Below are 13,942 nucleotides of genomic sequence, written 5' to 3'. Positions count from 1 at the left end.
TTTGCCTGCCACCCACTTCCACTTTTACTATTACTTCCCCATTCTTCTGGACCTGAAATGAAAGAGTGAGATCTAGCTAAGTCTATTTTGTAGAAGCTCATGTATGGATCTTTCCAGCGTCACTGTTACGACTGGGTTAGAATTCCTCCTGTATGTATTCCAGGAGGGTTCCAGCTCAAGGTGAATGTGAGAGCTCTTCTCTCTAGTCTAATCTCCACCTAAGGTCATCAATTTGGACTTAGTTTGCACCACAGGGTAGAAAGTAAATGATGTGAGTTTCACTGGAAATCTACCTCCTCACAGCACTGTATTTTCCCCTTGAGTGAATCTTCTACCTTCTTTGAGCATCAGTCTTGTTTGTAACCCAGGGATAATAACAATCCTTATCTCTCAGTGTTAATTCTTGCCTGTAGCAAGAACTTGTTAAAGTGCAGCTCTCGTTGGCATGAGTTCTGTTCCATGGTGCATTTGTTCATATGAATACAGCCTGAGTACAAATGAGCATATTCAGACATACATACATGTTCAGACCTTCTTTGAGACATTTTAACAGCTAACTTTTCAGGAGAAAACTGAGGATGCAAATGCTCAGCACACTTCATTAGCATAAGTGCTAATATAATACAGCTGTCCCACAACCATAAAACACTGCAGACTGTGTCTCAGCTTGGCATGGGGAATATTTTTTTTTTTTTTTTTTTTTTTTTTTTTTTTTTTTTTTTTTTTTTTTTTGGGTTTTTTGGGCCACACCCGGTAACGCTCAGGGGTTACTCCTGGCTATGTGCTCAGAAGTTGCTCCTGGCTTGGGGGACCATATGGGACACCGGGGGATCGAACCTCGGTCCGTCCAAGGCTAGCGCAGGCAAGGCAGGCACCTTACCTTCAGCGCCACCGCCCGGCCCGGCATGGGGAATATTATTTTTTCTCTTACTGAACTGATTCAATCCTCAACTTTGTCATTATTTGAGTTGGAACTTTAGATTGCCACATTTTAATGCATTCTTCTATTGAGAATTGTTGCATGGCCATGGGCAATATTTTTGTTCTCACGATGCAGTCCTGGCCCAGGTAACCCAATGGGCAAAATATGATTTACAAAAATATTATCGTTTCTATACTGTATTCTGAAAAGGAACTTTAGAACGGGAGAAAACTTCTCACCCTTCAGTGATAACTTAAATTAAGCTGTCCTGTAAAAAGGGAATTTTTTCTTCCTTTTTCATCCCCCTTAATCTCACAAGGTCTTATATTCCTGGATGAGGATTTCTTTTCTAGGCAGAACAAAATCCTACTTGCTGTCACAGAGTTTTCTTGCCAAAGATGATGACAAGAATAGGAGGTTAGAATTGTGTCAGAATTTTGTTTGAAGTTTGTCTCAAATAACCCCCCCCCCTTTTTTTTTTTTGCCTAGAACAAGGAAGTGACATGTAAGAGAGAGAAATGTCCTGTGCTGTCGAGAGACTGTGCGCTGGCCATCAAACAACGAGGAGCCTGTTGTGAGCGCTGCAAAGGTGATGTGGCTTGGATGCTTTCTTTCATGACTGTTATTGTGAAATTTTATTTCTTATTCCCTCACCTTTCTCTTCACTCAACTGTTGGCTGGAGAACAAGCTCGTATTGGGAGGGAAACGTGTGTGTGTGTGTGTGTGTCTGTGTGTGTGTGTCTGTGTGTGAAACTGTCAGTGAGGAGAGTTTGCCTAGAGGAAGGATGAAAATATAGTAAGCATCTGCATACTTGGTTTATTTTCTAAGTTGTTAAATGTTTCAAGTTGTTAAAATGTCCTAGAGAAGATGTGAACACAATACCCACAAGCGGCTAGCACACAAGAATACAAGCATATTTCCTCAAGATAATTTCAACACTTAGCTTTTTCAGGCTATACCCTCAGCTTGCCCTCTTCAAAATTGACCATTTTGATCCCTGTTGCATGTTTTTTTTCTTTCCAACTGAATATCAGTTTTTCAGCTTGTCTTTGAAGCATTCTTGTGGCACCTCCCATGCCACCAGCACACACACCACTCTAACAGGGTATTATGAGTCTTGTTCTCTCTTCCATGTGTTTTCTCAGTCTGTCCAGACTCTGAGCTCATGTCTACAGTCTTGTGTCTTTTGCTCCTCTATATGTCTGTGACGTGTGGGAGTGCATGCAGATACTTCACTGATGGGTACTTTCCCTCTTTCTTATTTGTATTTGATGCATCATCAACTCTTGAGAAAGGAGTGCTCTTCCATGGCCTACCTTTGTGCTGACATGCCTAACAAAGTGCATAAGGAAACATAAGGAGAAACAAGGAATCGGAGGTTTCTGACATCAGCTCTGCAGTTATACTGTCAAGTTCAGATTCAACAGTCTTGGAGACTAGAGTGTTTCCAAAGGCTTATGACCCCAGGGAAACTCGGAATCTGACCTTACTTGGAACCAGTATCTTTGGAGATATAATATGTAGACATAAGGCAGTTCTAGATCAAACGGTTCCAGATTCAGTGTGGCTGGTACTTATATGCAGAGCAGAGACAGACAAATGTGAGAGAAGAAGGCCAGGGCACAAGGGAGCCAAAGTTAAAAACTCCTGGGCTCCTTGAGCTGCAGGTTCAGTTCTTCTGGAGAGGTCAGTAAAGCTTCTGCTTCTGTTCAGGACTTTAAGGAGACTCAGTACACTGTCTAAATGGGCAACTACCAAACTAGATACTGATGTCCAGTATTTTCTGTCTCCACAAAAGAATTTCCACTTTATGCCTAATGACAAATTGATGACAAATTCCATCAAAAAGAGCACTACCAAAACCAGTTAAACTGCAAAGTTCATTTGCAGGTTGCCTGGGGTGGTAGGGTATCTCTGTATTCAACAGAGTTTCTATGGGGCCTTGCTTCTGGCATCTCCTAGCTATTGATCACATCAGCATAGCTTCAAATATCTTTGTCTTTGCTCATGTATTAGTCTAAACAACTATTATAACCTCCATTGTAATTATAGGTATTCTGTTAATGTAATGGTAAAATACTTAGACCACTGGGAGGAGTTTCTCTCCTCCTCTCCTCCCCTGGTTGACAACTCTGGTTGTCAACTCTGGTTGACAAATGCAAGGCAAGTGCCCGACCCATTGTCTTATCTCCACAGTTCAACATGATTAATGTTCTAAATTGTGTAGTTTTCAGCTCTACCATGCAGTGCCTCACCATTGGGAAGGGAGTTACATGTGGACAGGTTGAAGCATATTGTGTCAAGGAACAAGCCCAGGGAAAATGAGATTGTTGCTATATACCATCATCATTCTTTCTTGATCTCCTGTTTTCTTCAATATTTTTCTCTCCAGAAATAAAAGGTACCCAGGATAAATAAATTTCTAACTGTCCTTTTTGAGTTTCAAACTAAACAAGATCTATGTCTAGACCAAAAAACTCAGTATTCTCAGTGTTGTTTCTGAAACTAAAGCCATAGCATTTGCCAGGAGGTAAAAATATCCAACGTGCTCCAAGTTGATCTTCTTTGAGCAAGACCTCTGAATGGATCTGATTTTTAATGCCCACTGGGAAGTGAGGACATATGAAAGATGCTTCATTCATTTTTCTGAGTTCTATTCCATAATTCAGTACTTGTCTTTGGGTTTTCAGAAACACAGTTATATTTACTCTTAGCTACTGATTTATTTATACTTTTTGCTGGTTAAAATAGTAACACATGCTCATAGAAGAGGCTTTGAAAATAGCTGAAACTTTGAGAAAGTAGAAAATAAATTACTCATAATTCCACCTTCTAAGAGTAGCAATTGTGAATATAGGGTAGCTTACTTTTTCTATTTTTCCCATGTGAAAGTATTTATCTAATTGATATCTTACCAGTTCTTAACATTTTAATATTTATTTGTTAGTGCTGACAATAAAATCCAGGCCCTCACACATGCAAGACAAGTGCTCTGTCACTGAGTTCTAGCCTACTAATCTCTGGGTTTTAGTGCTGCACAGGCATAGAGAAGAGAAATGAAGCCAAAGAGAATTAGAAAAGGAATAATAAGCAAAAGAAAGAATCAAGAGGATCATTTACCTGGGTAATGTTCTTGAGGGTAGATCTTGGAGTGAACCCAAAATCCATGCAGGATCTGAGAAGATTTCTCCTTCACCCTTTGTGTGTCCTCTCTTCACATCAGAAAAACAACAACAAATCCTTAGTGTGTAGCAGAAATGTGGAGCCAACAGCTGCAGCTGTGTTTCTCCTAAGTCCTCTCCCAACAAGCATCTTCCACTAACACTGAGGGATTTGACTTTCTTCACTCAAAGAGAGTAATTCAGTGAGAAATTATAGTCACAAGAATGTTGTTAAAAATATTTTAGAGCAGAGTGATGGCTAAGCAAGATTGGCACGGGGTTAGCACATTTAAATCAGATTAGGGAATAATATGCAATGAATCTTTTTTAGCAAATCAATGGAACCTCTTGTGTAAAGGATCAATTAACACGTGGTAATGGAGAGCTGATGAAGGCCTTAATTCATCTGTATTTTGAAAGGCAGCTACGTTCTGAGGCACCAACTGTACTCCGCCCCCTTCTAGAGATGAGCAGGGCTGGTACCTAACCTGGTAGTGAGTGAATGGAGGGAATGAATTTCTCAGCATTTCCAACAGAAACCTTCTTTCTAGAAGGCCCTTTCTATAATAGGCACCAACCACTTTGGGGAAGTTTGAGTTTTGTTATTTTATTTTGAAGGGAAAAATCACATTACTGCTGCCTGTTTTAAATAACCAGGAGTCCAAAGTGGATTTTTGCTTTTACAATAAAAAAATGCCAGGTAAATGTAGCATTCAGAATTGATTTTCAGCAGCTTGTTAAAGGGCAGCACCAATGCCAACAGTGAGAGTGGCCTGCTGAGCTTCTTCAGGATGACCTTATACAGGTCATGTAGTTATCAGAACAGTTCTTCTTTTGCTGTTATGTAACTGATATATACATATATGTGTGTATGTACATATACATGCATATTGTATGTACATATATAGTTTTGTTGTTATTGATAACTTTTGGAATTTTGGGAACAGTGTAATTTTTTCCCCAATTTAAATGAATGTTGATCACTTTGTTTTGATACCATTTGGCCTATGAAAGGTTTTATAGGAATGCTGTCTTTTGGATACAGCGGGAAAACCAATGGTGGAAGCTTCCTAACTGCATTGAGTTCCCCTTAGATATTGTCTCTTGTCTGCTTGTCCTTCCTCTTAATTCATGGTATCATGATTGTATGTAGAGTTTCTCAAAATCACAGGCTCCTTGAAAAATGAAGATTCCCTGGACTTGTTTACTAGGAATCATAACTATCATCAAGTTCTTAGAATTGAGGAGATTCTATTTTATAGATTTAGAAGTATTGAAACATTGAAGTTTAGTAATTTGCTCAAGGTTAAAGAGCTGGTCAGTGGTCTTACTCTTACGCGTATAGGCACAAGCTCTTAAAACATTTTTCTCTCTCTTCAACTTGGCTGAAGGGCCAGGTTGAAAGCTATTGCTGCCAGTAAAGAAAGAAAAAGAAGAGATGGGGTGGGTCTTCTTGATGAAGGAAGCAGAACTTCATCTTTTAGAAGAATTGATTCATTTTTTGTTTGATTGTTTTTGGGCCACACCCAGTGATGATCTGTGGTTACTCCTGGCTATGTACCCAGAAATTGCTCCTGGCTTGGGGGACAATATGGGATGCCAGAATCAAACTTAGGTCTGCCCTGGGCAACCACATGCAAGGCAAATACCCTACCGCTGTGCTATAACTCTGGCCCCAAAAATAATTGATTCTTAATTGCTCAAGTTAACATGTTTTTAGTGTGAGAAATTTCATTGGTTCTCATAATCTTGAGAACATGATCTTTCTTTACCATCTTGTCTTCCTAATTTTCAGTATTTTTACCATTAGATTGGTGGTATTAGAAATAAAATTTTAAGTATAAAGTCCAAAACAATAGAGCTTAAATGTCAAAAAGGTGATATTTATTTTCCAGGTATTTTCTTTCTTCAGTTCTGTATAAACAAGCAGGCATCAGAGATTTGAGCTTGACTCCACCTATGACATTTTTACCTTCTAATTTTTCTTTATTCCTATTTACTTGCCTTAGTAGAATTGCCTTTTTAACTTTATTTTGATAACTATTTATAATTAGCTCCATTAATGCATTACTACCCTAAAAATTTTAACAGTAAAGGGGAACTCTTCTTTTTTTTTTTTTGTGGTTTTTGGGTCACACCCGGCAGTGCTCAGGGGTTACTCCTGGCTCTATGCTCAGAAATTGCTCCTGGCAGGCACCGGGGACCATATGGGACCCCGGGATTTGAACCAATGACCTTCTGCATGAAAGGCAAACGCCTAACCTCAATGCTATCTCTCCACCCTGGAACTCTTCTTCTTAAAAATAGCATTGCTGGGGGCTAGAGAGAAGCATTGCTGGGGGCTAGAGAGATAGCACAGCTTGTTTGCCTTGCAAACAGCCAATCCAGGACCTAAGGTGGTTGGTTGGAATCCGGGTGTCCCATATGGTCCCCTGTGCCTGCCAGGAGCTATTTCTGAGCAGATAGCCGGGAGTAACCCTTAAGCACCACTGGGGTGGCCAAAAAAAAATAGCATTGCTGGAGTCAGATTTAACCCCACATTCTTTTGGACTTTGCTATGATATGGAAGTGAGTTGACTTGGCCAACTTTGGGCTGCATGCACATAACTACAAGTTTATAAATCCTAGATTAAAGCATTATACTATAATTAAATAATCCATTTAAAGAACAAAAAATAGTAGTGGGACCGGAGAGATAGCATGGAGGTAGGGCATTTGCATTGCATGCAGAAGGACATGATTCGAACCCTGGCATCCCATATGGTTCCCCGGAGCCTACCAGGAGTGAGTTCTGAGTGTAGAGCCAGGAGTAAACCCTGAGCACTGCCTGGTGTGACCCAAAAACAAAAACAAAAACAAAAAGCATTGCTGGGGGCCAGAGTGGTGGTGCAGGCCTAGGACTGACTATGGTTCGATTCCCCGGGTCCCATATGGTCCCTCAAGCCAGGACCGATTTCTGAGCGCATAGCCAGGAGTAGCCCCTGAGCATCACCAGATGTAGACGAAAAACAAATAAACAAAAATAGCATTGCAGGGCCGGGCCGGAGTGATAGCATTGCAGTAGGGCCTTTGCCTTGCACGTGGCTGATCCAGGACGGACCTAGATTCGATCCCAGATCTCCAGGATCCCATATGGCCCCCCAAGCCAGAATCAATTTCTGAGCGAATAGCCAGGAGTAGCCCCTGAGCGGCAGCCGGTGTGGCCCAAATCCACCCACCCCCAAAATAGCATTGCTTATTATTTTGAGCCACAAACCTTACTCTTAAAAAAAAAAAAAAAAAGAAAATCCTGTCCATTTACACCAGTATCTTTCCCATATATATAGTTTTGTTTTTGTTTTTATTTTGGGCCACATACAGTGATGCTCAGGGGCTATGCACTCAGAAACTACTTCTGGCTTGGAGGACCATATGAGACTTCCGGGGATCCAACCCAGATTCGTCCTGGGTCAATCATGTGCAAGGTAAACACCCTACTGCTGAGCCATCACTCCAGCCCAATATAGTTATTTTTATTGGCGTTTAATACCCTCCAATATGGTGAAGGTATGAAGAGAAGAAGAGATATTATCAGCTTTTATTTTTTTCTCTGTTGACAGTATCTTAAGTAATTTGAACCTCTTAATAAGAAACATCTGACATTGGGGATTGAAATGGGTCAAAGATACGTAGTAAGCAAGGACAATGTCCTAACCCCAAAGCCTAAATAAAAGAACAAGTTTTCCTTAATTTTTATTTTCTCCAAAGCCTAGTTCTTATTTAGTTTATGATTGAAGATAAGACTCTGTTTTAGGGTATTAACCCACAAGGGAATTTTATTGTTCATTCTTGCAAATGTTCATTTTAGCACTTCACAAAATGCTTCTTGCGATCCCATGAAGACAAGGTGGCTGCTTGGAACTCATGAGCCCAAAATTTCCCAGCCTGTTGCCAGTAAAGTTCTTTCTTGATCAGCTTCCTGAACCCTCAAAGAAAAGAGAGAGAGAGAGAGAGAGAGAGAGAGAGAGAGAGAGAGAGAGAGAGAGAGAGAGAGAGAGAGAGAGAGAGAGAGAGAGAGAGAGAGAGAGAAATTTGGATGCCTACATTATGTTACATTTATAGTTGTATTTTATTCTATGAAGACTATTTTAGATTTGGGTTATTTATGTGATTAGTGTTCTTGGATCATTTATTATGCTATGCAATCTAACATCATACTTTTAAATAACTACAGAGATGCATATTTATTTTCTGTGCGTGTTTGTGAAATGCCTATTCTTTGGGATTCTTTACAAGTCATTCCCATTTTTGTTTGAGTTCCATCTCCTCACTGTTTTCATTATTTCTTTTGGGAAAGACCCATCTGTCTGTTGTGCTTTGTGGCATGGATACTAGAAGTTCCTGTGTCTACCAAGTGCTCTGACCTTGAGGCTTGGGACTTCTGTGGGTGTTGCCTTTCCTCTTGTGTTTAGGAAACTGGGTTTGAGGTGTGATTTGATGCTTGATTTTTTTTTTTAAGAACTTCAGCTCTATCTCTTCCCTTCATCAAGTACCCAGAGAAACTTGTTTTTCCATAGTGTTAGAGACCTGGTCTGTTAGTTTATCTTCACAGAGATGATACGGAATTGCAGCATCTAGGGAAGTTAAATCATTCATTTTCCAAAGCTTAGTAACCCCAAGATCAACCAGACTGTTCTATGCCCTCAAGAAGCTTGATCTGTTGAAGAGACAGGAAAAATAACTAACCTTTGTAGGCAAGCAGAATGCAAAGGAAAGGAAGAAGATGATGATTTACAGGGATTGGGAACCAGGTGGATTTTCTAGAAGAGGAAACATACTTTCATGAATTCTTCTAAGTCAACCACTTTATAAAGAAGATTACAGTAAAAAAAAAAAAGATTACAGTCATAAAGGTCATGTTGCACACAAAGGCTTGAAGAAATCCATAGGGATGGCCTGCCACTCATGATCATCTTGGGAACTTGGTAAAAAGTGAATTATTTGGGTTCTCATCAGATCTATTGAAATTGAAAAAAAATCTAAATTGAGCATTTGCTTACTTCGTAGATTATTGGGGAGGATAAAGGGTGCAGACAAAAATGTAACAGTACTAGCATGAGCTTGACTTATTTTCTGAAAAAGATGACACTAAAAGAGTGGTGGGACTAGAGAGAGAGTACAGTAGGCAAGGCCCTTGCCTTGCATGCGGCTGTATTACCTGTGAATCTGGTTCAGAGCCCCAGCACCACAGCACCTGAGCATAGCCAAAGTTGCTTTTGAGTGCTCAGTTAGGAATACTTCCTGCACACTATTTTTGTGGCTCCCAAAAAATGAATAAAAATAGTGATAGAATAGATGTTCTTGAAACATGGAAATATGAAAACTATCTAAAAAGTTTTGGAAATATTTTATATATTCCTATGCATTTTGTGTGCTTTAACTTTAATTCATGTGTAGTTTAACTAATATATTTGAATTTTTAAAAGATTCTCTGCTATCATGAAATGAGAACAAAGAGATAAAATATAAATTTATGTTCCTGTTTGTCTCCATCAGGTTGCTCACATGTTCTTTTCTTCCATTCTCATTTTTCATTAAGTCATTCAGATATTTACGAATTCACATGCCATGGGGTAGTCCAGATAAACAAGATAAACCAACTTGTTTTTAACTTTTATAAATTTATGAATATTCATTCAAGTAACCAATATTACAAGGAGTAAGTATTTTGCTGCATTATTAAGATTATGTTATGAAAGGGGCTAGAAAATACAGTGGGCAGGACTTTTGCCTTGCATCTGATTGACCTGGATTTGACCCCAAGCAGCTTTTATTATCCTCTAAGCATTGTGAGGAGAGATTCCTGAGTACATAGCCAGAAGGAATCCCTAAGCACCACTGGGTATGACTTAAAAAATATACACAAGATATAAAGGATGCCTTATGCTAATAATGGGATACATTTTGATCTGTCTATCCAACAAGTGGGCAAAGATGAATCTCATTTGAAAAAACTCAGTACTGTTTGATGAAAAGTGAGATCACTGACAATTAAACAATTTTGGCAGCGTTATTCGTATTTAATTGAACGAAGAATCAGCCCTTAATATGGGGCTCTTTCATGAACAGTAATTACTTGTTATTGAATGTATATTTGCTATTAGTGAATCATAAGTGAATAAGTTGTATTTCAAACATTTATAAGTCCAATTTTATCCTGTATATAAAGTATTAATAATTGTAAGTCCAGAGAGATAGCACAGCAGTAGTGAGTGCATTTGCCTTGCATGCTACCAATCCGGGGAAGGACCCGGTTCGATTCCTGGCATCTCATATGGTTCCCCAGCCTTCGAGGAGTGATTTCTGAGTGCAGAGCCAGGAGTAATCCTTGAACACAGCTGGGTGTGACCCAAAAACCAACCAACCAACCAATCAATCAATTAATCAATCAATAAAGTTTAAAAAATATAATTGTTTGCAACACTATGATGAAAGATACCAGAAAATAGATAGTTATCTGTTGAATAACAAATAATTATTTGTATTCTAAAGTCTTCTCTTGTGTTTGATTCTGTTTGTCTTATTTTCATATGATTGTGATATAATTTTAATAGCTTAAATTTTATATTTGATTTTTTTAAATATTGGCATACTGATTTTCAAAATCAGGCCAACCATCCTAGGTCAGAAAAATAAGATTTAAGGAAGGAAACATACATGGAAAATTTTAAGAGGGTTGGGTTCATTTTATAAGAATATTACAGTATCAGAAACTATGAATAGTGGTAAGAGACTGAGCATTCTTGGAGCCAAAGAGTTAGTTCATCAGATAGAGTGTCTGCCAGATTCAATTCCCAGAACCACTTATGATTCCTCTGAGCTAAAGCAGGAATGAGCCTAAATACACAACCAGGACTAAGTCATGAGCATTGCTGGGTGTGCTCCCAAATAAGAACAACAACAAAATAGCAACAGCAGCAACAAAAAGATTGAACATTGCTACTTAGAGTTGTCTTCCATTAAAGCATGGCTCTGATAAGGACTTGTGCTGTTTAGGAATGACTGGTACATTACAGAATACTGCATGTGGCTAATGTGGCAGAAGCCAGTCACTTATGTAGAGGAAAAGTTCCCGCAAACCCCAACACAAAAAACTCCCTGTGACAGTAAAGTATCCCATTGTTGAAAATCTTTCAAAACAGAAAGGCTGAGGTAGCTAAGTTTTTACTCTTCTGGTTCTTTGCTTTTGACTGACCAAACTTCTGGCAATTGTAACTGTTCATCGTCTGTTGTCAGACAAAATGGTTGTTCTTTCCTTTAACCTCTGCATTATTTTCCGTTAGACTTAACCAATTTCTTTGGAAGCACAATGACTTCTGATAGACTAGGATATAATTTGCCCCAGATTTACATCTTAAGAAAGAAATAATAAGTCATCAGATTAATGCTGTCAATTGTGAATTAGATATAAAGAATGTTTATTTTTTGAGGGATTATATCTCTCAAGTGGTTATATCCTCAAGTATTCAGGAAGCCTCTTCCTTGGAGCCTGTTCCTGAGATGCTCAGCCAACCAAGCTCTGTGTGTAGGCCTAAAATATAGCACCACAGAGGATCTAGGGATCAACCTGATCATTATGAAACCAGGAATCATGTGGCTAGTTGTTGGGCTCAAATGGAAGTTGACCAAATGCATTTGAGTTTGTGTGGCACTAATGTAAATGGGATTTTTTAATGTTCATTTCTTCTCTGTCATTATTTGTATATAATAAGGCCATTAATTTTTGCATGTTAATTTTGTAGCCTGCCACTTTGCTATATAAATCTATTGTTTCTAGGAGCTTTTTGGTAGAGTCTTTAGGGTTTTCTAAATATAGTATCATGTTATCTGCAAACAGTGAGAACTTGACTTCTTCCTTTCCTATCTGGATGTCTTTAATATCTTTTTTCTTGCCTAATTGCTATGGCAAGTGCTTATAGTACTTTATTAAATAGGAGTGGTGAGAGAGGGTAGCTTTGTCTTGTACCAGGTATTAGAGGAAATCTTTTAGTTTATCTCCATTGAGTATATTATTTGCCATGGGCTTGTTGCAAACAGCCTTGACTATATTGAGAAAAGTTTCTTCTATTTCCATCTTGTTGGAAGACAATTATCCAAGCAAATAACTCCTTTAAAAAAGGCTGGAGTAGACATATTAATATCAGATGATAGACTTTAGTCTTAAAAATTTTATAAGGGAAAAGATGAACATTTCATAATAATCAAGGGATATGTACAACAGGGAGACATCACATTCCTAAACATATATGCACCCAATGAGGGACCAGCAAAATATTTAAAACAATTGACAAATTGCTGACAACGAACAATTGACAAATCTGAAAGAAGACATCAATAGCAACACTGCCCTGTTACCCCTTGATAGGTCAACCAGGCAAAAACCTAACAAGATTATACTAACTCTGAAAGAAAAAATGGTAAAAATGTGGCCTAGTATATCTATCTATATATGTGTGTGTGTGTATATTGGTGTATATGTATATATATCTATATCTATCTATATCTATATATCTATATATCTATATATCTATATCTATATCTATCTATCTATCTATATCTATGTGTATATATATATATATATGTGTATATAAACTAGCTTGACTTTTTATTCCCCAGATAACTGGATACACATTCAGAATGACATGGGTCATTCTTCAGGATATATCACATGCTGGCCCATAAAACATACCTCTATGAAATCAAGATGATAGAAATTATATGGACTACCTTCTCAATCATAATGTCCTGAGATTAGAAGTGAATTACAAACAGACACAGGAAATAATTTAAAACCTGGAAATTAAACAGTTCACTACTCAACAACCAGCAGGTTAGAAATCCAAAAGGAAATCAAAAGATTCCTGGAAACAAATGCAAAAGAAGATACAAATTTCAGGATTTGTGGGATACAGCAAAAGCAGTGCTAAAAGTAAAATTTATAGCTTTTAAGCACACTTCAGAAAGGAAGAAGGGGCCTACAAAAATAACTTGTTTTATTTAGTTTTAGTATTACTGTTATTTTTAATGTAATTTGTATATGAGAAAATTTCCTTTTTGTTGTTGTTGGTGGTTTTGGGTCACACACAACAGCTTTCAGGGTTACTCATGGCTCTGTGCTCAGAAATTACTCCTCACAGTCTCAGTAAACCATATGGGATACCAGGGATAGAACCTTAGTGGGCACATGCAAGGCAATCTTCCTTCTCACTGTGCTATTGCTTCTGCCTCATCTTGTGTTTCTTGATGAAAGTTACTAGACATGGAATGTCAGCATTATATTATTTAATCCATGCAGTATAATTAATTTTATTTCCCATGTCTCAGAAATTTGTGTGGGACTAGTTAACATTTTTAAAGACAAGAAACATAACAAAAAATATCCAAAACAATTAGAGAAGTTTCTTTTTGGCTCACTTTCTTTAACTAAAAAAGGATGTATAAAACATTAAATTTCATAAATTGGTTTTCTATAATGTAAACCAGTCTTTTTTGGCATTTGAATAAAAAATTATCTCACTTCTTTAGGATAGATCTTACTAACATTAAATTCATAGTGTATAAAAATCTGTTTTTGTTGTGAAAACTGTTAAAAAACAAAACAAAAGCCAGAGCTGGAACAGTGGCGCAGCAGTAGGGTATTTGCCTTGCACGAGGCTGACATAAGACAGACTATGGTTTGATCCCCCTGCATCCCATATGGTCTCCCAAGCCAGGAGTGATTTCTGATCTTATAGCCAGAAGTAACTTCTGAATGTCACTGGTGTGGCCCACAAACAAACAAAACAACAACAACAAAGCCAATAATTGAAAACAAATCA

General features: G+C 38.1%; 1 protein-coding gene across 1 annotated transcript in view; it reads left to right on the top strand.

Moving 5' to 3' along the window:
• Positions 1 to 13,942, top strand: part of BMPER (BMP binding endothelial regulator) — a 375,585-nt gene that overhangs the window by 42,109 nt on the left and 319,534 nt on the right. Inside the window, exon 3 of the mRNA XM_049784999.1 lies at positions 1,412 to 1,511. Coding sequence (XP_049640956.1) covers positions 1,412 to 1,511 — 100 coding nt within the window. The remainder of the gene's footprint in view (positions 1 to 1,411; positions 1,512 to 13,942) is intronic.

This window comes from Suncus etruscus, chromosome 12 (genome assembly GCF_024139225.1).
Source record: "Suncus etruscus isolate mSunEtr1 chromosome 12, mSunEtr1.pri.cur, whole genome shotgun sequence".
Taxonomy (NCBI): Eukaryota; Metazoa; Chordata; class Mammalia; order Eulipotyphla; family Soricidae; genus Suncus; species Suncus etruscus.
This window is presented reverse-complemented; position numbering and strand designations above follow the sequence as displayed.